The 24,984-nt window shown below is 60.2% G+C and overlaps 1 protein-coding gene and 1 non-coding gene across 2 annotated transcripts in view; one reads left to right on the top strand and one right to left on the bottom strand.

The window, feature by feature from the left end:
- ABCA13 (ATP binding cassette subfamily A member 13) overlaps nt 1–24,984 on the bottom strand; it is an 81,479-nt gene that overhangs the window by 37,176 nt on the left and 19,319 nt on the right. The window contains 9 exon segments of the mRNA XM_066354264.1: nt 462–608; nt 2,725–2,794; nt 4,446–4,775; nt 6,091–6,205; nt 13,861–17,168; nt 17,655–17,819; nt 20,016–20,210; nt 22,998–23,169; nt 24,452–24,531. Of these exon segments, the coding sequence (XP_066210361.1) occupies nt 462–608; nt 2,725–2,794; nt 4,446–4,775; nt 6,091–6,205; nt 13,861–17,168; nt 17,655–17,819; nt 20,016–20,210; nt 22,998–23,169; nt 24,452–24,531 (4,582 nt within the window).
- On the top strand, nt 7,328–7,403 carry TRNAI-AAU (transfer RNA isoleucine (anticodon AAU)). The gene has a single exon. It is a non-coding gene; the product is annotated as a tRNA-Ile (tRNA).

The following is a 24,984-nucleotide window of genomic DNA, read 5'->3' as shown; positions in this document are numbered from 1 at the left end:
TCAGTTAAAAACAAATTCTTTTTGGGGGGTATTTTTATCGAAACAATTTGTTTCCTGATATTATGTTAACATATTTCATATTCAGTGTTGCCTAATTTAAAGTTATATACATTTATACATTAGTTGGAGAAAAATCAAAATACTTAAAATAATAAATAATCACATTTTTCTCTGTATGTGTCTGTCCCTCTCTCTCCCACCGGTACAATAGTTTAATGCAATAGCACAATAGTTTACACATTAAAAATTTGTTTTTTATTGATTGATTTTAGTGGGCGAAGAAGGGAGAGAGGGAAAGAGACAGGAACATTGATCTGTTCCTGTACGTGCCCCGACCGGCGATCGAACCCGCAACCTCTGTGCTTCAGGATGACGCTCTAACCAGCGGAGCCATCAGGCCAGGGCTACATATTGTTTGTAAGTTAATTTTGTCATCTTATTACAAAGTGTAGAATTCTTACCAGGAATCAAGTTGCTCAGGTACCATCCACATAAAAAATAAAGGCCCGAGTCCAGCAGAATCATCCAGCACACCCAGCCAAAGGTCAAGCCCACGTGTTCTGGAGACTGGTCCACGTTGTCCCACTGGACAACGGTTAGATCTCTTCCTGGAGGGAAGGAGGGAGGAAGAGAGGGAGGGAGGGAGGAAGGAAGGGAAGGAGGAAGGAAGGGAGGGAGGGAGAGAGGGAGGGAGGGGGGAGGGAGGGAGGAAGAGGGAGGGGGGGGGGGAGGGAGTGGGAGAGGAAGGGGGGGAGGGAGAGAGAGGGAGGGAGAGGGGAGGGAGGGGGGGAGGGAGGGAGGGAGAGAGAGGGAGGGAGAGAGGGAGGGAGGGAGGGAGGGAGAGGAGAGAGGGAGGGAGGGAGGGAGGGAGAGAGGGAGGGAGGGAGGGAGAGAGAGGGAGGGAGAGAGGGAGGGAGGGAGGGAGGGAGGGGGGGGAGGGAGGGAGGGAGGGGGGAGGGAGGGAGGGAGGGAGGAAGGGAGGGAGGGAGGGCGAGCAGCATGAGGGCTGAGTGTGTGAGCCGGTCACTCGTCCCCGAGGCCCCAGCAAAGCTGTCGGCAGCTACAGCAAAGGCAGGTCCACGCCGTGGGTCAGACACTTCCGAGGAGCTCGCTGACGCTCACACCTGGCTCGCCGGTGTGGGCAGAGTGACCGTTCACACCTCAACATCCAGCACTTAAATATGTTCGAGATTGCTTTACTTATTGACCCACTTAGAGAAAATGAAGCATGTCACAAAGAGAGGGAGGCTCTTTGAGGATCCAAACCCTAAATTATATGATCCTCTCTGCTCTTAGAAAATATGTCACCAAGACATCGAAGATCTGGGCTGGGGGACAATCGCTCTTTCTTATGCTAGAGTTGTGATTTACCGCTGGATGAACATGTAAATTAAAGTAAAACATTTCTCTCCCTCAGTTTTTCCCATGGTATTTTCCTAGAACGCAATACAAATAAAGGTTTTAACATGAGGTACCGGTTGGAATTTAGTCCAGAACATTCCAAGGGCAGAGCAGTGGCCACTCTAGACCAGGAAGCAGCCCCGGGCGCCCGGGACGGGACGGGACATGCAGGGCGCCCGCCTACCTCAGCCTCTGCTTCTGTAACAGAATTTACAGCAGCTCAACGTGTCCTGCTGAAATGTTTGAGGACCCCAAGACCGGTGCCAGGTTCACGGGCTACCAGCACAGTCGAGTGGCATCGGTTCCATCATATTTTACCTGTCGGTGTTTACAACACCGCACAAACATGTCAGACATCCACGCCAGCACTGGCCGGGGATGTCAGCGGTCAAAGTCTCAACACAAGTGGAGAAGGCTGCCAAGCCATGCTCTTCAAGACATTAGCGTAGGCAAATCATTAGCGATGACGTGCATAGAGAGTGAACAAGAGAATCGCACTGGGTTGCTCAATGGTTGGATCTCTTCCTGGGTCAGGGCCTTCAGGAAGGACCCAGAAAACCTGGGGGTGAAGATGGGAGCTGAGAGATCATGGCGGACGGGTGACATGTGACCGAGAGAATTAGAAAGAGAAACTAGAAAACGTGGACCGAGTCCGGGGAGACGCGGTCCAGTGAAATGACACCCTCAGGGCCGGGCTGTCTGTGCACACCCGTTCTCGCTGTGTGAGCCGTGAGCGCAGGGTGTCGTGAGGAAGACCCACCCGAGCCTTGGCTGGAGGGCTGCCCCATGGGCACTGTGGTTACTCTCGACTGCTCCCAGAACCCGGGCGACTGGGCGTGGGAGGGGTCACGGCAGCCACGCCGAACGCCAGGATCTCCTCCCTCCCAGGGAAGACTTTCTGCTGAGCCACTTGCCACGGGACAGCTGTCAATCTCCAAAAGCCCGACTCCCTGAGAGCCGCTTGTCAGAAATGCATCTTCTCACCCAGGGGTCCCCAAACTTTTTACACAGGGGGCCAGTTCACTGTCCCTCAGACCGTTGGAGGGCTGGACTATAAAAAATACATGAACAAATCCCTATGCACACTGCACATATCTTATTTTAAAGTAAAAAAAACAAAATGGGAACAAATACAATATTTAAAATAAAGAACATGTAAATTTAAATCAACAAACTGACCAGTATTTCAATGGGAACTATGCTCCTCTCACTGACCACCAATGAAAGAGGTGCCCCTTCCGGAAGTGCGGCGGGGGCCAGATAAATGGCCTCAGGGGGCTGCATGCGGCCCGTGGGCCGTAGTTTGGGGACCCCTGCTCTTACCTGTCTCTTGCCCTTCCAGGAACGTGATGAAAAACACTCCTTGTCCGAAGGCGGTGGTAGAGAGGAGGCACTGTCATGTGTGCGCAGAGAGAGAGAGAACACAGCCCATTAGCGCACGGCAGGCCAGGAAGCCCACAGCACTGCGTGCGATGGGGAAGCCGCGCCTGGCCCCCCCCCCCCAACACGGCAAAGCGCGGCCCCCACGCCGATGTCCAGGTCTGCTCACCCAGCCCAACATCAGCCCACTGGGAAACGCACGACCACAGGCCAGTTCTCCGTGTTGACAGGGATGATTGCTCTCTGCTGCCCTGCGGGAAGTGTCGTGAAGCCCACGCAGTGCACACAGGAATGGAGGGCACATGGCAGTGGACGTGGGAAGAGCCCTGACCGCGTGTTCTGTCGCTGGGCGAGCGCCCTGGGGGCCCTGCAGGTGGACGGCGGAGCTCACACCCCTGCACGCCACAGGGAGGGCGTGCGGAAGGGAAACACTGCTGTTTCCAGTGGAAAGGTCCTATTATCAGAAGAAGAACCACTGAACACGCACCTTATATTAAAATATAATGGTGTCCTCACGAGACTAGAACCCACTGGACACGTGGGAAGGAAATCTCACTCCGTGTGCCTGGGGCCCTTCAGCATGAGGACTGGGGTAGAAACATCAGTGTCTGAGGCTCACGCAGGGGGTCAGACCCCTTCTCCTCATGTGGGAGCACACGGGGCCCTGAGTGCTCCAGGGTGCTTTAATTACTCTGCAAACACCTCGTTAACACTCCCCCAAAACTGTGGGTTATGAGTTCTCACAGGGGTGACATAAGCTGGTCACACAGGCGAGCCCAGATCAGCGGTGACCCGCGGACGGAACAGGCCCACCCTGCCCGCAGAGCTACGCCGAGTGGACGTGGCCCAGGGGTCCCCGCAGCGTTGAGAGGTTAACTGATGTTGGAGAAAGTACTTTGGCTCTCACAGAAATGTTTCACCCTGAGGCTCACAATAAGCAGAGGAGAAGACCCGTCCCAATGCCTGAGGACACAGGAGGCGACCCCAGGGTTTCGCCTGACCCGCGGGGGAGGAAGGGGAATAGAGCCGTGAGCGCCATGCAGACGTCTGCAGCTCGGACCCCCGCTCTGCGAAACGGCCCGTCTCCATAACGACGTCTGTCCCCTCCACGGGGACTGAGCGGCCACTCCCTGCCCTGCCCTGAGCCTGCCATCAAGGGGGAGTGTCTTCTCCCCATTCGGTAGGACAGGCCCGAAGGCCCTAACACGTCTTCTGGAGGCACGGTTTCTGTGGGTGAGTGACCCTGACATTGCTCACGGAGAGGACTTTGCAGTTAAAGTGCTGTAATTCATGATGCTGCAAGAAAAACGCTTGTGTTTTATACTTCTAAAATAGCTGTGGAAATCTGTGTCTTCCCATGTGTGAAACAGAAGGGGGTGAGGTCACATGCTCCCTGTTCGAGCTAGCGATCGCCCTGAGAGTCTGCACAGGAGACACGCCTGTTCCTGGTTTTACCTCCGCTCCCCCCCCCCCACAAAACCGCCCCGGTTCCCACGATCGACCCCAGCGAGGGTCGCAGAGGCTTGGGGCGGGGGGGGGGGGGTGGAGGAAAGGGAGGCATCAGAGTGCCCGCCCGTGCCGATCCAAACACCACGCTGAGACCTGGAGGGCGGTGACTCTGTTCCGTCGGGCAGAATGGCATTTCTGCAAACCAGCCCCCTCACCGGCAAGGCCTGGACGGCAGCCCCGAGCCGGCGCTGCAGGACCAGCAGGACGACAGTGGGCAGGAAGCTGGTCGGGTACAGCAGGCTGGCACAGAGGGCGGCCACGTGCGCCCGACTGGAAAGGGCGCTCAGGAGGTAGCTCAGCATGATGACCGACACCCCGAAGTCCAGGAGGAAGAGGAAGACCGGGAGGCCGTGGCTGCGCGCAAAGATGCCACTCGTTTTCAGGACGGCTGCCAGGGCGGCGCTACTGACGGTCATCACGGCCGCGTTCTCCAGGAACCAGGCCGGGAAGTGGGTCGCGGGGGGCGCCCCCATCATCCTCAGGGACTGTCAGAGGAAGGGCACCGGGTTACCGTGGCGGCGGGCACTGGAGAAGGGCGGGGTCGAGCCGGGGACAGGCATGCCGACCTCTGGCCCTCGTGCTGCCCCGCGTGGAAACCTGGCCCGTCTAGCGCACGCCCTCCTGGGGCCTGCACTTCCTTCTGAGGACCCCTGACGGAGTGGGCGCGGGGCGCTCACCGGTCCAGGGCGGAGAGGACCGGGACGGGCGCGTCACGGGAAAGCAAGCGCCCACGCGGCAGGATTGCGCAGCGGGAAGGGTCAGGGCCGGTCCCAGACCTCAGGCTGACGGGCCACGGGCTCGCGTGTCTCCTCATTCATTCGGGCTTTATTTCCACGTCTTGTTGTTTCTCGTTCTGTGTGTGTGAGTCGGTTTCGTTTGATACCGAGAAAGAGGGACACCAAGGAGGACACACTCCCCCTGAAGTTTGGGGAGGGGGTGACTGTGCAGGTTTAGAGCCACATAACTCAGCTCAGAGTCACACAGTAAAACCGGTGCATCCACGAACCCTGCCATTTGCTCAGCTCCGGTGTCGCGATATCGCCAAGCGTGACTAAGCACGATTTCCAGCCGCGGCAGCTGGGGACCCGAGCGAGACGAACTGTCACCCAGCCCCCTGCCCGGCCGGATCAGAAGAGACACCGGCCCCAGGAGTGAGTCGCTGTGAAGCCTCAGGAAGGCAACGAGCACGACGGTCGGGCAGGGCTCCTCACGCCTGCGTGACACGCACACCGCCCTCCGCCACGCCTCCTCCCGTGAACAAACGCTGAGCCGTCCGTCCGTGCCTCCAGTCTCATGGCCTCACCCTTCACACCACCCTCCACTGCGCCTCCTTCTCATGAACAAACACTGAGCCGTCCGTGCCTCCAGACTCACGGCCTCGCCCTTCACACCGCCCTCCACCGCGCCTCCTTCTCATGAACAAACACTGAGCCATCCGTGCCTCCAGTCTCACGGCCTCGCCCTCCTGCGGGCTGAGAGGTGGGGGGCGGGCATTTCTGGACACTTTCATTCTTCAGAGCAGTTTTGACAGTGACTAGGACAGAACGGCAAGGAACTCGGGGTCCGTCTCTCTGGGTGCCCCAAACCCGGCTGACTGAGCACCTGGGCTTCTTTCTTCCAACGTCAGTGAGTTTTGCTTCCTCTCCTCTCGACCGAAGGGCCCGCTGAACTGTGGGGGGAGGGGCTTCGGACTCACGGTGACCTTCCCGGGACGGGACGCAGCTGACCATGCACGCCGCCCAGCAGGGAGGGGACAGGCAGAGCCCTTGCCGTCCCTGGCCGACCTCGAAGGCCACCTACCTCTGCTCTCTGGCTCTCCTGCTCGTACACCAGCGTACGAACTGTGCTGGCCACAGACTCCATCCACGTCAGCATCGTGATCAGGGGGAAGAGGAAACCCACCTTGTTCAGGAACCTGTCAGGAGGCGAGGCAGCGGCATGTGAGGGCCAGCCAGGTGGCTCTGCTCGGAGTCAGGTCACACGGTCAGCGCCTGGCACTCCACAGGGCACTGCCAGGGACGGTCTCCCTGGGCCGCTGCCTCGGGCCTGGGACGCAGGCAGGACGGCCCCCTGGTGTCCGGATCTGACAGCGGCGCAGACTCAGAGAGACACACTGGCCGAGGTCCCCGGGGACGCCCCCCACCGTCTCGGACACCCTCCTCAGCAGAGCAGCTGGGCGGAAGGAAACAGCGGTCCTCAGTTCTTGATTCCCGACTCCCCCTGAACTGGACGGTTGTCCGTCTTCAGTCAGTGGTTCCGGCTGACCAGAGGTGACCGCCGGCAGGACACGGGGAAGTTGGCAGCTGAGTCTCCCTTCCTGTTTCCCCGACGCCCCCTGTCAGCCCCCTGTGCCTGGACTTCTCTTTCTAACGCGCCCTCGAAACGGCTCCTCTGGGGCCAGTGACGGCCGTGCCTGCCTTAACCCCAGAGGGAAGTCTCCCCTCATTTTCCTTCCTGAGTTCTCGGCTGTGTTTGACCCGCTGACCTTTCCTTCCCGCCCTCTCCTCTTTAACCTCCAGACCGCTCCTGGCTTTCCACGGACTTCTCATCTCCTTCCCAAGCAAGGCCTCCTCCACCTCCTCTTTCCACGGGGCCTCTGATGTCTCACCCCACGTCCACTCTGGGCCCCCCCTGCCAGTGGGCAGAGCTGCACAGCTCCACCCCGCTCCACACTGGGTGACGCCCCAAAAGGGAGCTCTCTGCAGTGTCCACGGCAGACGATGGTCTCCCCTGATCCTTGTCTGGTCCTGAGAGGCCCTGGTCAGAGCGTCCTGAGGACGGGTCACCTCGTTTCCCCACCACATACATCAGTCCACCGCCATGGTTGTCAAATGAAGACAGAGCAAAGTGCTTTCCCTCCTGGCAAAATGTAATCATTCCAAGGAGGCAAAACATGCATCACGCCCACAAAGGATGCAGGGACAGTCACAAAACAAAATTAAAAAACTGAGATTTTAGACGAGGGTGCTGAGGATAACTTTTCTCTCTTTTCTCAACTCTTGATAGACAACCACTTATTATAAAACTGACATTAAAGGCCCTGGCTGGTTGGCTCAGCAGTAGAGCATCGGCCCAATGAGTGGAAGTCCCGGGTTCAATTCCCGGCCAGGGCACACAGGAGAAGCGCTCATCTGCTTCTCCACCCCTCCCCCTCTCCTTTCTCTCTGTCTCTCTCTTCCTCTCCCGCAGCCAAGGCTCCATTGAAGCAAAGTTGGCCCGGGCGCTGAGGATGGTTCCATGGCCTCTGCCTCAGGTGCTAGAATGGCTCTGGCTGCAATGGAGCAACACCCCAGATGAGCAGAGCATCGCCCCTGGTAGGCATGCCGGGTGGATCCCAGTCGGGCGCATGCGGGACTCTGTCTGACTGCCTCCCCGTTTCCAACTTCAGAAAAATACAAAATAAAATAAGCTAATATTAAAATAAAAAACTACACTAAAGTCAGGGACGTCTGAGTGACCCCGAGTCAGCACTGCCCGCCTCCTGTCAGGAGAGCAGGAACCACACAAAGAGAAAGCTCCTGTGTTCTCCAGTATTCACGGAACCCAGACAGAAGCACTGTCAGTAAGCTTCCCAATTAGGAAATCAAAGCTCTTGTTGAAGACGTTTTAAAAGGACGCTCTGATCTTCATCAACACTTAATTGTCACCATCTCTTTTCCTGAAGGTGGCAAGTCCCTGATTTACATTTTAATAACGCCTTGTTAATAGTGTTTCCTCTGCGGCTGACGCCATTAGCACCCTCTCTGAGCTCCGAGACAGGGTGAGGAGCAGGCTGGATCAGTCAGTCACACAGGAGGGGCCGCGCAGAGACAGGGGCTTCTGTTCCTGTCTCTCCAAGACGCACAACTCTGACGCCAGTACAGGGTGCCGGTCACCTTCCCGCCCTCCGTGCTCCCGGCACCGTGACCTCTGCCCCGGCCTCCCCGCCCGCCTCTCTCCCCCAGCCCATCACCACCTAGGCCCCGTCCCCGGCAGGGCCAGCAGCCACAGCGGCTGCAGGGGAAGACCACGCTCTCCTGCTCCTCCGTCTGGGCCTCCCTTCCCCCTTCAGGAGGCCAGGCCGGCAGGCCGATGTCAGCGGTCCGCGTCCACTGCCTTCCAGAGCTGATGACCGCAGTCGTCCCATGATCGGTGATTTGACGGGGCTCCCGGCCACGCCCAGTACCCCCAACCCAGCCTGTGCACCCCTCACACGGCACACACCCAGCACCCCAACCCAGCCTGTGCACCCCTCACACGGCAACCCAGCCCGTGCACCCCTCACACAGCACACACCCAGCACCCCCAACCCAGCCTGTGCACCCCTCACACAGCACACGCCCAGCACCCCCAACCCAGCCCGTGCACCCCTCACACGGCACACGCCCAGCACCCCCAACCCAGCCCGTGCACCCCTCACACGGCACACACCCAGCACCCCCAACCCAGCCTGTGCACCCCTCACACGGCACACACCCAGCACCCCAACCCAGCCTGTGCACCCCTCACACGGCACACGCCCAGCACCCCCAACCCAGCCTGTGCACCCCTCACACGGCACACACCCAGCACCCCCAACCCAGCCTGTGCACCCCTCACACGGCACACGCCCAGCACCCCCAACCCAGCCCGTGCACCCCTCACACGGCACACGCCCACTCCCCACTTTCTTGCTCCAGTCGGCTGGCTCCCCCGGGAACGTCAGGGGACCCCCACATCTGTCTGCAGCTGGGCTCTGGAAGTCCTAACAGGGATGCGCCCGGAGCCGTGGGCTGCCCGGAGAGGGTCTGTCCTGCTCCCGGGCCTCGTGGTGTCCGCTGCCCGGGCCTCTCACAGGCGTGATGGCCACGCACACTATGTACAGGCTGGCGCTGTGGGCAGGCCAGCCGCCCGCATCCCCGCACGGTGAGGAGCCTGACATTCAAGTGTTGAAGGGGAGCAGGCCACATCCCCCAAACACGCCCCTTTGACACAGTGATCGTTCTGAATGAAAGGCCCCTGAGAAACAGTTACTGTAAGAACGACCTGACTTACTCTGCCCCCCGAGAGCAGGAGGCAAGCCCCCCCCCCATGTGAAAGGTGTCGTTCCTGCCACAGGGGCGGGAGGCACCCCTGCGACAGCAGGTAAGGTGGAGAAGCCTGTGTAAACAAACCTTGTTACTCTAACATTTACTGCGGTCTTGCCAATTACCCGCAGATACATTGTTTCTTTGTCTAAGCTGCACAGAAGCCTCCCGCTCTGAGCCCGTCTTGGAGTCTGAGGTTTTATGGGGCTCTCACACGTACGTAATTGAGTTTGTCTTTCTCTTGTTAATCTGACTTTTGTCCACATAATTATTACACAGCCAAAGATCCTAGCGAGGGAGAAGGGGAGAAGGAACTCTTCTGCCACCATGGTGTCAAAGCCCTGGCCCAAGGTCAGGTGAGCATTCACACACAGCTTTGGGTCCCCGCGGTCTCCTGACTCCAGGTCAGGCTCTGAGGGGCCCCGGGGGCCTGGGCATGCCCGCCGTCCAAGCAGGTACTGCTCGCTTAGTCCTGCAGAGCAGCTCTTGGTGGGGAGGTCCACTCCGGGTGGTTAGGGGGTACAGGAAGCCAGGCTGCACTATGGGGCTCACCCTGGCCACTTGTATCCCCCCTCCATCCCTTCCCACTCCCACGAGAGTCGGAGACATGCAGTATCCACTGCAGTAACCAGTGAGTCCCCTAAGCTCGAGAGCTGCGTGTTGCTGACCTCTGCACCCAGGAAAGCAGAACGCAGAACTTAATTTAAATTTAAAATAAACAAAGAAAAGGAAAAACCCCCAGTGCCTGAGCTGTGTCTCTAAACACACAGCCAGACACGCACATCGCCGCGGAGTCTGGTCTTAAGTTATTGAAGATGTGTTAAAGCGTTAGGTTGCATGTAACTATTAATGTTTAATACTGATTTAAATATTCAAAACAACAGAAAACACAAACTCTTCCATAAGAAGCAAAACACTTGAACAAAGTGAGGAAAGAAAGCTACCAGCCATGAGGGACCGTGCAGCAGGCGCGGAGGGCGGCTCGCGGGCAGCAGGGGACACCCCGCCCTCTCACCGTGTGTCACAGGCTGCCGCAGGGCGGCGAGCCCGGGGGTGACGGGTATCCTGATAATATCGATGTGTAATAATAGACGATACGTCAACAGCACAAGCTCGTGGCCTGTAACACAAACCTGAGCCAGAGCGGCTTTCTCAGGAACCTGTAACCTCTCGTGGCCCCTGAGACTTAGTGCCCGGGGGACGTGGACGTTGGCTCTGGCTCCTGGTCTCCGGGGCTCAGCAGGAAGGGCTCGCGTGACACAGACATCCCACTTGATCGTGAGATGCTGACTTTTGGTAAATACCGCCCCCCCCTGCCCCCTCACACCCCCCCACACACACCCCACCGCCAAAAGGACATTTTCAAGGTCAACACAGAAATTATCAACACGCCCAGAAGGAGGGGGGGCAAGGGCAGCCCCTGAGCTAAAGCCCCAGGAGGGAACGGAGCCCTGGGGGCGGGGGGGGGGGGGGCTATGGGAGCAGCTGGAACCGTGGTCGGACCAAATGTAACTGTTCACAGGTCCGCGCGCCACCGCTAACGTTTTGGTTAATACTACGCGGAGCTTGGGAGTGTGTCATGAATAGAGCCTGGCCCCTCCTCTTCTGGGTTTGGCAAAGCACCCTGTGTCCTCCGTGTGACCTCAAGGGGCCTGCAGGCGCCCACGCCCCCATCAGACAAGAAAGCGAGACCCCCCACAAAGGACAACACCCCCACTTAGGGTGGAAAGCGCAAATATGAACCAGGCGTCCCACCGTGAGGAGTTCTGAGACGCTAGCCACGTAGGAAAGGGGACAGAGAGCCTCTAAACAAGTGACGTGCGTTCCTCCTGAGGTCAACCTCCCTGGGGGGCAGCCCGCAGCCTCGGTCCCGTGGGGAGACCCCGCCTCCCCGACTACAAACCCGCAAGGTCGACTTCCTCCTCCGTGACCAGGTGCACCGAGCAGGCAGGCCACCTCGGCCGGAACCGGTCCTCCCGTCTAAACCGCCCTCGCTGGGCAAGCCGCCCCAGATGACACCTCCTGCCTCCTAACTGTCCTCGAAGACAGTGACTCTGCGAATCCAACTTCAACAACGACAGGAACAGGGAAGGGAAGAAAAAACAAACAAGCCAAGATAAACAGTAATCAACCGAAGGAAACCCGAGGCGATCCCACCTACATAATAAGCATCTTAAATATTTTAAAAGATTTCTTCCCAACACATCGCTTGTCTGGTCCAGCACACCCACGTTCACCAAACTCACCTTCTGCATGACCTCGTTCATCGCCGGGGTGTTTGGGGTGTACAGTATTTTTCCATGCAATATGGGTTTTAGGAAGGACCACACCAAAGCACCATTCGGAGAGTGTAGAATTTCCTGGTAAAGCTTCAAGCAAAATGGAGCTGTTGCAATTTAAGAGGGGGGAAAAAAATGTTACTCAAGTTATGGGTGCCCAGGTGAGTAGGGAAATTCACTGACACATGCAAACTTTGAATGAGTGATTTTGTTTTTTGCGACAGAGACAGGGACAGATAGGGACAGACAGACAGGAAGGGAGAGAGATGAGAAGCATCAATTCTTTGTCACGGCACCTTAGTTGTTCACTGATTGCTTTCTCACATGTGCCTTGACCAGGGGGCTACAGCCAAGCCAGTGACCCCTTGCTCAAGCCAGGGACCTTGAGCTCAAGCCAGTGACGTTGGCCTCAAGTCAGCGAACCTTGGGCTCCAGCCAGTGACCTTGGGCTTCAAGCAAGCGACCATGGGGTCATGTCTATGATCCCAGGCTCAAGCCAGCGACCCCACAGTCAAGCTGGTGAGCCCGTGCTCAAGCCGGTGACCTCAGGGTTTTGAACCTGGGTCCTCTGTGTCCCTGTCCGACGCTCTATCCACCGTGCCACCGCCTGGTCAGTCTCGGTGAGTGATTGACACGACTCTGCGTTTGGGCAGTAAATTCAGGAATAACTATTCTTGACGCTTGCCTCCCGAGAAACTTCGGGGTACCACGTTCACGTCAGTAATTTGAAAGAAAGGAAGGTGTGACCTCCACATTTCAAACGAGGTTATCAGAAAGAGCTCTAAATGGTGACAAGGACACCTGATGATGACAATTGTAATGAAGAAAAGAGAGGCACCTGACTTTCTGTCCAGTAAAATCTCCATGTTGACGGCCCAATTTTAGAACCGCAGTGGGACGCTCCTAATAAAATCAGCTTCATAAATTACTCCTGAATTTTCCTTGCTGCACCTGATTGATTAACTCTCCTGTTTTTCCCTCAAACCCTCTACACCTCACGGTGGTGCCGGCGGTTCAATGGGGGGGGGGGGGTTGCTTGACTCAACGCCAGGGACAGAAACCTGGTGAAGACGGAGCCCCATCACCCTAGAGACTAGTGACTGGATACGACCAGGTCTGGAGCCAGTGGGGGGGGGGGGGGGGCGTCACCCTGGAGAGAACGTTCAAAATGGAAATGTGGCCCGGCTTTGATATCCCCCCCCCCCCGCCTCGTCACACCGAGGTGCAAAGAGCACAGCTGTCTCCCGTACTCAGGTCCCCTAACGAAGCCAACGTTTGAAAAGAGAAACAAGTTCTTCTTTATTATGCAAAGAATGCCATGCTACCGACAGACATCGTCCCACAGAGCATTTATACAAAGGCTGAGCGTGACCACACAGTGGATCGCAAAGCGTGGGCGATAGAGCCTGCTCCGGTATTTTGACAACGCGTCTTTGAGAGTCTCAGCTGAACGCACACGGCGGCAATTGTGACCTCAGAAAAGACACGGTCCTATCTGCGCACCTGCCGGGCCAGCCCTGCTGAGGGTTTATCGTAAACGGGCGCCGGATCCTGTCAGATTCCCGCGTCCGTTCATAGGATCGGACGGTTTCCATCTTCCGTTCTGTTTCTGTGGCGTGTGATTCATGTTCACTGATTTGTGGATATTAAACCAACCTTGCCCCCCAGAAATAAATCCCACTTGATCCCGGTGTACGATCTTTCTAACAGGTTGCTGGATCCAGTGGGCTGAAAATTAGTTGAGGATTTTGTATCAATCTACGTTGTCAGGTGGGTCTCGGGCTTACGGGGTGGGGGGTGGGGGGGTTATTTTGTAAATGGTATAAACATCTAACCCCGATGCTGTACACCTAAAAATAACATAACATGGGATGTCAGCTGCAATTGAAATTTTTTAAATTCCCATCACAAGAAAGGGTGAAGGTCAGAGGGTGGAGTAGAAACCCCTCACCCTCTTTCTACACCGAGTGGTCCCTTGAAAGCAAAGCCAATGGCCATATGCAAATTAACCTAAACAAGCACAGCCTGACCTGTGGTGGTGCAGTGGGATAAAGCATCGACCTGGAACGCTGAGGTCGCCGGTTCAAAACCAGGGGCTTGCCCGGTCAAGGCACATATGGGAGTTGATGCTTCCTGCTCCTCCTCCTTCTTTCTCTCTCTCTCTCTCTCTCTCTCTCCTCTCTAAAAATGAATGAATTAATTAATTGACTGACTAATTAAACAAGCATGGATTACTGTTTTCTTACTTGAGTCTTGGGGAATGTTGAATCTTCCTTTGTCCTCTCCCAAGAGGCAGCGCTGAGGGCCCGTGGACGCCCTGTCCCCGAGGCAGCGCTGAGAGCACATGGACGCCCTGTCCCCGAGGCAGCGCTGAGGGCCCATGGACGCCCTGTCCCCGAGGCAGCTCTGAGAGCACATGGACGCCCTGTCCCCGAGGCAACTCTGAGGGCAGGTGGACGCCCTGTCCCCGAGGCAACTCTGAGGGCATGTGGACGCCCTGTCCCCGAGGCAACTCTGAGGGCATGTGGACGCCCTGTCCCCGAGGCAACTCTGAGGGCATGTGGACGCCCTGTCCCCGAGGCAGTGCTGAGGGCACGTGGACGCCCTGTCCCCAAGGCAGCGCTGAGGGCCCGTGGATGCCCTGTCCCCGAGGCAGCGCTGAGAGCATGTGGACGCCCTGTCCCCGAGGCAGCTCTGAGGGCAGGTGGACGCCCTGTCCCCAAGGCAGCGCTGAGGGCCCGTGGATGCCCTGTCCCCGAGGCAGCGCTGAGAGCATGTGGACGCCCTGTCCCCGAGGCAACTCTGAGGGCATGTGGACGCCCTGTCCCCGAGGCAACTCTGAGGGCATGTGGACGCCCTGTCCCCGAGGCAGCGCTGAGAGCATGTGGACGCCCTGTCCCCGAGGCAACTCTGAGGGCATGTGGACGCCCTGTCCCCGAGGCAACTCTGAGAGCATGTGGACGCCCTGTCCCCGAAGCAACTCTGAGGGCACGTGGACGCCCTGTTCCCGAGGCAGCGCTGAGGGCACGTGGACGCCCTGTCCCCGAGGCAACTCTGAGGGCACGTGGACGCCCTGTCCCCGAGGCAGCTCTGAGGGCAGGTGGACGCCCTGTCCCCGAGGCAGCGCTGAGGGCCCGTGGACGCCCTGTCCCCGAGGCAACTCTGAGGGCACGTGGACGCCCTGTCCCCGAGGCAGTGCTGAGGGCCCGTGGACGCCCTGTCCCCGAGGCAGCTCTGAGAGCACGTGGACGCCCTGTCCCCAAGGCAGCTCTGAGAGCACGTGGACGCCCTGTCCCCGAGGCAGCGCTGAGGGCAGGTGGACGCCCTGTCCCCGAGGCAGCTCTGAGAGCACGTGGACGCCCTGTCCCCGAGGCAGCTCTGAGGGCAGGTGGACGCCCTGTCCCCGAGGCAGCGCTGAGGGCACGTGGACGCCCTGTCCCCGAGGCAGCGCTGAGGGCAGGTGGACGCCCTGTCCCCGAGGCAGCGCTGAGAGCACGTGGACGCCCTGTCCCCGAGGCAGCTCTGAGAGCACGTGGACGCCCTGTCCCCGAGGCAGCGCTGAGGGCAGGTGGACGCCCTGTCCCCGAGGCAGCTCTGAGAGCACGTGGACGCCCTGTCCCCGAGGCAGCTCTGAGGGCAGGTGGACGCCCTGTCCCCGAGGCAGCGCTGAGGGCACGTGGACGCCCTGTCCCCGAGGCAGCGCTGAGGGCAGGTGGACGCCCTGTCCCCGAGGCAGCGCTGAGAGCACGTGGACGCCCTGTCCCCGAGGCAGCTCTGAGAGCACGTGGACGCCCTGTCCCCGAGGCAGCGCTGAGGGCAGGTGGACGCCCTGTCCCCGAGGCAGCGCTGAGGGCACGTGGACGCCCTGTCCCCGAGGCAGCTCTGAGAGCACGTGGACGCCCTGTCCCCGAGGCAGCTCTGAGGGCAGGTGGACGCCCTGTCCCCGAGGCAGCTCTGAGGGCAGGTGGACGCCCTGTCCCCGAGGCAGCGCTGAGGGCACGTGGACGCCCTGTCCCCGAGGCAGCTCTGAGAGCACGTGGACGCCCTGTCCCCGAGGCAGTGCTGAGGGCAGGTGGACGCCCTGTCCCCAAGGCAGCTCTGAGGGCACGTGGACGCCCTGTCCCCGAGGCAGCTCTGAGGGCACGTGGACGCCCTGTCCCCGAGGCAGCTCTGAGGGCAGGTGGACGCCCTGTCCCCGAGGCAGCGCTGAGGGCACATGGACGCCCTGTCCCCGAGGCAGCTCTGATAGCACGTGGACGCCCTGTCCCCGAGGCAGCGCTGAGAGCATGTGGACGCCCTGTCCCCGAGGCAGCGCTGAGAGCATGTGGACGCCCTGTCCCCGAGGCAGCTCTGAGAGCATGTGGACGCCCTGTCCCCGAGGCAGCTCTGAGGGCAGGTGGACGCCCTGTCCCCGAGGCAGCGCTGAGAGCACGTGGACGCCCTGTCCCCGAGGCAGCTCTGAGAGCACGTGGACGCCCTGTCCCCGAGGCAGCTCTGAGAGCACGTGGACGCCCTGTCCCCGAGGCAGCTCTGATAGCACGTGGACGCCCTGTCCCCGAGGCAGCGCTGAGAGCACGTGGACGCCCTGTCCCCGAGGCAGCGCTGAGAGCACGTGGACGCCCTGTCCCCGAGGCAGCGCTGAGAGCACGTGGACGCCCTGTCCCCGAGGCAGCGCTGAGAGCACGTGGACGCCCTGTCCCCGAGGCAGCGCTGAGAGCACGTGGACGCCCTGTCCCCGAGGCAGCTCTGAGAGCACGTGGACGCCCTGTCCCCGAGGCAGCTCTGAGAGCACGTGGACGCCCTGTCCCCGAGGCAGCTCTGAGAGCATGTGGACGCCCTGTCCCCGAGGCAGCGCTGAGGGCCCGTGGACGCCCTGTCCCCGAGGCAGCTCTGAGAGCATGTGGACGCCCTGTCCCCGAGGCAGCGCTGAGGGCCCGTGGACGCCCTGTCCCCGAGGCAGCTCTGAGAGCATGTGGACGCCCTGTCCCCGAGGCAGCGCTGAGGGCCCGTGGACGCCCTGTCCCCGAGGCAGCTCTGAGGGCAGGTGGACGCCCTGTCCCCGAGGCAGCTCTGAGGGCAGGTGGACGCCCTGTCCCCGAGGCAGCTCTGAGGGCAGGTGGACGCCCTGTCCCCGAGGCAGCGCTGAGAGCACGTGGACGCCCTGTCCCCGAGGCAGCGCTGAGAGCACGTGGACGCCCTGTCCCCGAGGCAGCGCTGAGAGCACGTGGACGCCCTGTCCCCGAGGCAGCGCTGAGAGCACGTGGACGCCCTGTCCCCGAGGCAGCGCTGAGAGCACGTGGACGCCCTGTCCCCGAGGCAGCGCTGAGAGCACGTGGACGCCCTGTCCCCGAGGCAGCTCTGAGAGCACGTGGACGCCCTGTCCCCGAGGCAGCGCTGAGAGCACGTGGACGCCCTGTCCCCGAGGCAGCTCTGAGAGCACATGGACGCCCTGTCCCCGAGGCAGCGCTGAGGGCAGGTGGACGCCCTGTCCCCGAGGCAGCGCTGAGAGCACGTGGACGCCCTGTCCCCGAGGCAGCGCCGAGGACTCCGCCACCTGCCGCGTCCTGCACCCCCAGGTCCGCCCTCCCCCCCAGTTCCACTCCAGGCGGAGAGAGAGGCTTCGAGCAAAGACAAACGTCACGCCCCGGACTGCGCTGGCAGAAATGGTTTGCAGTCTGTAAGCTGGTTATTCATGTGTAAACAGATGTTCTAAGGGTTTTAAAAGCAATTTACTGTCTGGCTTCAGTTCAAGAGGCCCTTGGAATCTCATTTGGGCTAATCATCGATTTCGTGACCTCTGACCTCGCAGACAACGCCCACAGGGCCCCAGCTGCCACGCGGGGACGTAGGGGTCGGTTCTCAGGGAGACGCCCGGCCTCGCTCTTGGTCCCGCGGCCGCCACCAGAGCCATGAGAAGTGATCCCCAGCCCTGTGTGTTCGTCTCGGGCACAGGTCAGATGTTGTGAGAGGAAGACGGGGGAGGAACAAACCCCCAGCACCCTGGAGTGTTTCCCGGGGGCCTGGACCGCAGCACACGCACCTGTGGGAGGTCGAGCGGGTCCCCCGAGGCCGGGACGTCCAGGGACTGAAGGAACTGGGGGAGGCGGTCCAGGACGCGGTGGGCCCTGGGCAGCAGGTGGCCGAGCCTGGAGACGCGGTCCAGCAGGGAGCGGAGCGTGCCGCCGGCTTCCCCCGGAACCAGAGCCTCGGAGGGAAGAAGCAACGGGAGTAACGAAGGCCAGGGCGTTCCCATGGGAGCGGCGGGGACACGTCTCCTGACCTCAGGATGAGGCTGGGCCTCCCGCAGAGCCCTGTGAGATTCCCTGACCTCGGGACGGCGGCTGCACCTCCCGCAGAGCCCTGTGAGATTCCCTGACCTCAGGATGGCGGCTGGGCCTCCCGCAGAGCCTTGTGAGAGTCCCTGACCTCAGGACGGCGGCTGCACCTCCCGCAGAGCCCTGTGAGATTCCCTGACCTCAGGATGGCGGCTGGGCCTCCCGCAGAGCCTTGTGAGAGTCCCTGACCTGGGACGGAGGCTGCACCTCCCGCAGAGCCTTGTGAGATTCCCGGGGCTGGCCTCGGGGTCCAGCAGACCAAACCAGCAACGTCAGAGCGTAAACCGGGAGCAGACCCCTGTGGTCAGGGGCGTGAGCTGCTCTGCGCGGGGACACGGCTCTGCCATCGTGAGCTACATGCGCCTTCCTCACCCAGGAGCCGTGCCTCCAGATCAGGGTTCGGGAAACTTTCTGGCTGAGAGAGCCATGAACGCCACATATTTTAAAATGTAATTCCCTGAGAGCCATACAACGACCTGTGTACTTTACGCATTATGCAATAAAAATTTGGTGTGGTCCCGGAGGACAGCTGTGATTGGCTCCAGCCACCCGCAACCACGAACATGAGCGGTAGGAAATGAATAAACTATAATACATGAGAATGTTTTATATTTTTAATGTTATTATTTTTTTTATTAAAGATTGGTCTGCGAGCCAGCCAGATGCAACCATCAAAAGAGCCCCATCTGGCTCGCGAGCCATCGGTCCCCGACCCCTGCTCTAGAAGCTTCCTGACAAACAAGCTGCCGTTGCTCACGGTCGTGTCCTTTCTACTGCGTCAGGGGGACCGACTCCAACCCAGTGCCCCATCCGCCCCTGCAGGTCCCCAACGGGCGGCTCTGGGGTGTGTGAGAGGATGACACCCCAAACCCTGGCTCCCCGAGGCGCTGGCTGCACCTCCGCCCCACACGGTGAGGTGGAGTGGGACCCAGTGGCCTGCTACGTAGCCTCGATTGCCCGGAACAGAGTGGCCTTGCAAATTACGGGGACACTTAGGAGAAGTGTGTCCTCCTGCTTACGGGTTTAAAAAGTACCCGATCGGATCATCCACGTCTGGCGAGTGTGCGATCCAACCTGTAACCACCGGCGTCGTGCGGGAATGGAAGGGAGGAGTGCAGGGGGCCACAGAGGACGCCGGGCGGGGCGGCCAATCCTCTTCCTGACGCCCAAAATTGTTCTCTCTCCCAGACGTGGAGCGCCTGACGCCACCTCGTTAACCGCGAATCAGCCCAGACGCTGTCAGATCAATCTTTGGGGAGCAACGTGGAGCACAGCCAGTCTGTAAGGGGAGGGGCGAAGTTTCTGGAAACTTATGGATTGCAATGGGGAGGTGGGGGGACAGAGGGTGGGGGGACAGAGGGCGGAGAGGCTGGTGGAAGGGGAGAGCGGAAAGCAGGGGGCCGGGCTGGGGGCAGGGGTGCAGCCCCCGCCTCCCTGAGGGCGTGAACACCGGCTTCCCCTTTCCCAGAGTGACGTTAGGCCCACCCCCCACCTGCCCCCCACTGTGTGAGCCAGCAGGGCAGGTGACAACCGGCTCCCACAGGGACCGAGCCCGGCTCCAGGTGGCCTTCCCTCTGTGCACCTTCTCCCGGGGAGGCCCTGGCACGTCACTCTCAGGAGCCAGAGCCCGCGTGTCCCAGGACAGAACAGGACAGGGGAGGCCGTGGCCGAGGAGGGCTGGGAGCCGGTCCTGACTCAGAGGGCAGCGGAGGGGCCGGCAGACCCCGCCCACCTACATTCACTCCAGGAAGACGGGCCTCAGAGAGCAGGGGGCCTGGCACTGAACCAGGGGGTGTCTCTTTATTTTCACTGTTGGGTTTTCTGTATTGAGCGTGTTGACTGCCATCCACGTGTCAAACGCCCTCGCAGCCTGATGCTGAGGCCCCGTGAGGTCCCCGGACACCCCCAGTTCCAGCCCCGCCCAGAGTCAGCACAGGACACACCGGCCGGCCGAGGTGGTCAGTGTGCACCCATCAGCCCTCGCTGCAGTTTCCTTGTCCCTGCGCCCCCAGAAGGGGCCCTGCAGACACGGCGGGGGCCACCCCGGCCGCCCCCCCCCCCCTTACTTTGTAAATGCAGCTGCGAAGGTCCAGGTTCCGACCCATCGACAGAAGCAGAGAGTACAGGGTGGGCCCGGGCAGGTCACACAGCTCCTCCGCGGCCGCCCGGGACCTCTCGCCCTCGGGAAAGGCCAGCAGGAGACGCAGGGTGTCCTGGTCACACCTCCCGGACACAGCTGCCGCCAGGACACCGGGCAGAACCTGTCCCCAAGCAAGAGGGTCAGACGTGAACACACCCACGTCGGGCCACCCCGGGCTCCGTGAGGGGCCCCGAAAGCCAGTCTCCCCGAAGCACTGAGGGTTTTTACCCCAGACGCATGGAGCCCGACCTCTGCTCCACTTCAAAGGTTTTGAACAAAAACGTTTCCAAAATGTGCATGTAATTAAGCCACCGGCCCTTTCTGATGACTCAGGAGCAAGCCGCCCGCTCCGCCCTTGGCAGCAGCACTGACCGCCCAGCGCCCCTCCCCGCGACCCCTCCCTCACGGAGTCCCAGCCTCCGCCCGGGGGTCTGCCGGCTCTCTGGTGTCACCGTGATCACCGCGACGCTAGGCGCCTCCTCCCCGACTTCCAAACAGAGAACCAGCCCTCCGAGCCTGTCACCGTTTCCAAGAGGAGAAGCGGACACGGTCAGAGGAGGGGCGGGGGACCCCCGTGTCCACGACTGGGCTGTCAGAGCCGACACCCCCCCCTCCTAGCCGCCGCGCCGCGTCCTCCAGGGGCGGTGGCTTCAACCAGTGACCTTCGTCGTGGGACAGACGGTCCAGCAACAAGAAAACTGCGGAAACATGAACTTCCCGTCCACGTTTCCGCTCCGACGGGCGTGGCCACCAAGAGACATGCCGGCCGGGCGAGTCCCTTTGGGAATGCGGTCATCGCACATCGGCTGGGGGCCTGGAGAGCGGGCAGGACGCGTCTGGAGCTTCCGCATCAGAAAACAGTGACGGAACGGGACAGGGTGTCGGCCAGGGCTCCCCAGAGAAACGGAGCCAGCAGGGTGTAGACGCACGTGTGGAGTTGTTTGTTTGTTTGAGAGGAACTGGCTCACAGGATCGTGGGGCCGGCAAGTCCCAGAGCTGCAGGGGGAGCCGGTGAGGAGGGGGCCCAGGCACAGCGGGTGCTGCAGCTCCAGCCCAGAGGCCATGTGGAGGCGGAATTCCCTCTGCCTCCGGGGACCTCAGCTGTTTCTCTGAAGCCCTTCAACTGATCGGACGAGGCCCACCATTGCTATTGCGAAGAGGAAAGGACGTTGCTCACCAGGTGTCCCCAGGTCCAGCAAGTCACCCCGCACACGCGCCTCTGAGAACTGCATGCCCACTGATTCAGGTGCTGCCCCCAGAGGCACCTGACCCTCCGAGCAGGGACGCGGGGCCCGGCCTCTGGAAGCACCCCGGACAGAAGGGACACTCTAAGTGAATGTGTGGAGAGTCTCGCAATTTCTCCAGGGCCCTCGTGTCACTGGACACTATTCCCTGTGGGCGACCAACAGCTGGACTGGGCATCTGACATGATGAACTCACAACCAACTGGACCTACGGTGCCGATGTCCAGGGAGAAGGGCATCTGTAAGTGACATCAGACACAGCACTCTGCCTGCTGTCCACCGGCCAACCTAGAGTAACCAGAGCTCCAAAGGGTCATCTCCTAACTGAGCACGACTCACTGCCCGGCACCTGTGGACACGTGGGCTCACGGACACACTTCATGCACGTCCATCACTTACTTGAAGGTCAGCAGTGCGAGCTTTGTAAATACCCTCCCAGTGGCCTCACGGTCCAGTGATTCGGGTGACCCCATGGTGTCCACTGTCAAGGAGGCAGAGGGAAAACCACCATGCCGAAAGCCAGGGGCAGCCATCACCACGGCCAGGTCCCCTTCCGTGATGGAATGTCGGTGACACCTGGTGGCAGCTTGCTGAATCGGGCAACAACATCAAACCCAGCAAGGACCCTGAGGGTTTCGGTGAGGGGACCCGGGACTTCGTTAGCTGCGGACCCGTCTTACCGCACAGCTAGAAGCCACTTAAACTAACCAGTCACTGCTCCACTGCCTGAAGATTTCATACCGAACGGGACCATCTATGTGGGTGGTCTCCTCACCGCGCCCCTGTGATCGCCACCACCCACCAGGCTGCCTGGTGCTCAGTAGGCTGCCTTTCGGGGTTTCTCCCTCAGGACAGACACTCCATGGTGGCCACACACAGCTTGGGGAATGCTATCATTGGAATGTCGGGTTCCGAGCGTATTTAACACACGTCTTTCCTAACGCAGGTTAATTGTGAATAAACTGATCTGTCCCCAAGGTTTGCGGTTATAACGCCCCCATTCACCAGAATCCACGTGAAATGAGGGGCCCACTGGGGCCCCGCTGATGGTCAATGAAACGTTCACTGGGATCCGTCTTCGTGGTCACCGCTTCTGGAAGGTTCTCTGTGAGGAAGTGAGCCATGCTGGGAAGCGCGGGGACGGTGGCTGGATGGACGCCGCCCGCTGCAAGTCCAGGCGCTTCCTGCCACGGCAGACATGCAGTCCACCCGTCAGCACCCTCGTGGACAAGCCCTGTCCCGTCCCCTTGACCACGCATCTCAGCGTCCCTGCTGGTGGCTGTCACCCTCCGCCTCACCGCTCCCCCTGGTCAGACTACACAGTGACTCTCTACCTAACGGAGACCGTAGTTCACGCTTAGACAGTTTGGACTTCTTGGTTTTGTATATTTTTGAGAATTTTGCAACCCCCTACTGGACCAAGCAGGCCCCCGGGCGCTGCCCAATGAGACTGAGACCCACGGGCATAAGAATCAGCACAAACCTTGTCTTCCTAACGCAGGCGAAGGCGGTGCTGTGGCCGCGGCCTCAGACAAGGGCACACCCTTTGGTTCTGAGCCCGCCATCTCGTTTCCTCTGCGCCTCCGAGTGTGCCAGCCGCAGGGGAGGGGGGGCACGGCCAGCAGCCCCCGTGGCCGCAGTCACGGCAGCCGCACTCGCCGTACCCGTGAGCAGGAAACGTCCGCCTCTAAAACGCTGTCGATGGTCTCATCCAAGATGTGGATCGAGCGAAGGTCTTCGGCAAAGTCGGTGGCGTTCCTCATCACATCTTGCACTTTCGTGTCTGAAAAGTCATGGAAGGCGGACGGGATAAAATGACACACGCTCAGGCTGTCGCTGGGAACACAGAGTTCAACATGGACGTCTGGCGAGGATCAGGCCCCCGGCAGAGGCAGCCCCTGAGGGACACGGAGGCACCAAGCGGGGCCGTCCACGGTCCTCGCAGGAGCGCGCCCAAAGGGACCGCAGAGCCCAGGGAGCCGGGACTCCTGCTCACGCCCCCGCACTCTGAGGCCCGTCTGTCTCCAGGGCTCCTCTGGGAAGGCTTTTTTTTGTTTTTAGAAATGTCATGGGGGGGCCCTGGCCGGTTGGCTCAGTGGTCGAGCATCGGCCTGGCGTGCGGGGGACCCGGGTTCGATTCCCGGCCAGGGCACACAGGAGAGGCGCCCATCTGCTTCTCCACCCCCCGCCTTCCTCTCTGTCTCTCTCTTCCCCTCCCGCAGCGAGGCTCCATTGGAGCAAAGATGGCCCGGGCGCTGGGGATGGCTCCTTGGCCTCTGCCCCAGGCGCTAGAATGGCTCTGGTCGCAGCAGAGCGACGCCCCAGAGGGGCAGAGCATTGCCCCCTGGTGGGCGTGCCGGGTGGATCCCGGTCGGGCGCATGTGGGAGTCTGTCTGACTGTCTCTCCCTGTTTCCAGCTTCAGAAAAATACAAAAAAAAAAAAAAAGAAAAGAAATGTCATGGGGGGACTTTGATGAATAAGAGGACGCGGGTTTCAGGTGACGTGTCTCCGGCATCTGAACTGTCGATGGCGTCGTGTGCCGGTCACCCGGAGTCTAATCACTTTCCGTCACCACGTGTCTGTCCCTCTGGACACCCCTCCCCCGTGTCCTCTCACTTGCATCCGTGTCCAGGCGTCTGTTTCCTACCCCACCTGGGGGGGGTGGGGGGGATGCACTTGTCCCCAGGGAGAGGCTTTCTCGGGAAACAGAGACCCCGAGGCTCGGAAGCCTCTTCCGTCCGTTTGCACATGCATCGCCCTTCCTTGCTCAAGCAGGGGACCCCGCGAGGGTTTGCCGCGGACTTCAGACTTGGCGTGTTAATGCAGCGAGGGGCGTCGGTAGACAAGGCTGGTGGGCACCAGGCGCCGGTCCAGGGCGGGCGGCCAGGGTGCACCCAGACCACACGGGTTCTCTTCCTTCCTCCCCCTGGTTCTGGCACCCAGGGTTTTTAGGACTTGCCTCTCGAACCCCAAAAACATCAGACCAGCCAAGTTCTGATTTGTTATGAATCACAATAGCATGGCGTTTCCTCCATATGCTTTATTTTGATAACGTTTCCGTAAGAGAAACTGAATTCCGTTTTTACTCCCGTGACCTTGCAGGAAGCACACACTCACCTGCAGTTACTGTGAAATTGCTCAGAAACGTCATCATCGAATTCCCAGAAAACAGACACTTCTCGAGTCTTCGGACCAACCTGGAACGGCAGAAGATGAAAGTGGATTCACAGGAGAAGAAACGGCAGAGATGGAGCCGGGGCGAGTGACCCGGCCTGGCTCCCAGGAGGTGACCTGGACAGCAAGATGGCATTTCCATGGCGTCCCTCAATCCTCAGACCCCGCGTCCCCTGACGCTCTGTCCGGACACCCCCTGGTGCCACAGGGCCCCCGCCGGGCGTGACGAGTCCAGGGAGTGGGCGTGAGGACACATCACCAGTGGCTGTGGGAGGGGCAGGTGGAACCGATCGTGGGCGTCTGAGGAATCAGGACACCCGGAAGTCGGAAGAACAGCGTGCTCACTGCGGGTTAGACACCAGTACGAGTGCCTGACTTCCCCTCCCGGAGGTTTGTACTTGGAGAGCTTCGAACAAGATTAACCCCATATGAAGCAGCAGCCTAACCGTGACCCGGCTAACCGTGAGCAGGCTAAC

The sequence above is a fragment of the Saccopteryx leptura genome, chromosome 12, assembly GCF_036850995.1.
Source record: "Saccopteryx leptura isolate mSacLep1 chromosome 12, mSacLep1_pri_phased_curated, whole genome shotgun sequence".
Taxonomy (NCBI): Eukaryota; Metazoa; Chordata; class Mammalia; order Chiroptera; family Emballonuridae; genus Saccopteryx; species Saccopteryx leptura.
Note: the sequence above shows the minus strand (reverse complement) of the source record. Positions and strands in the feature narration are given on the sequence as shown.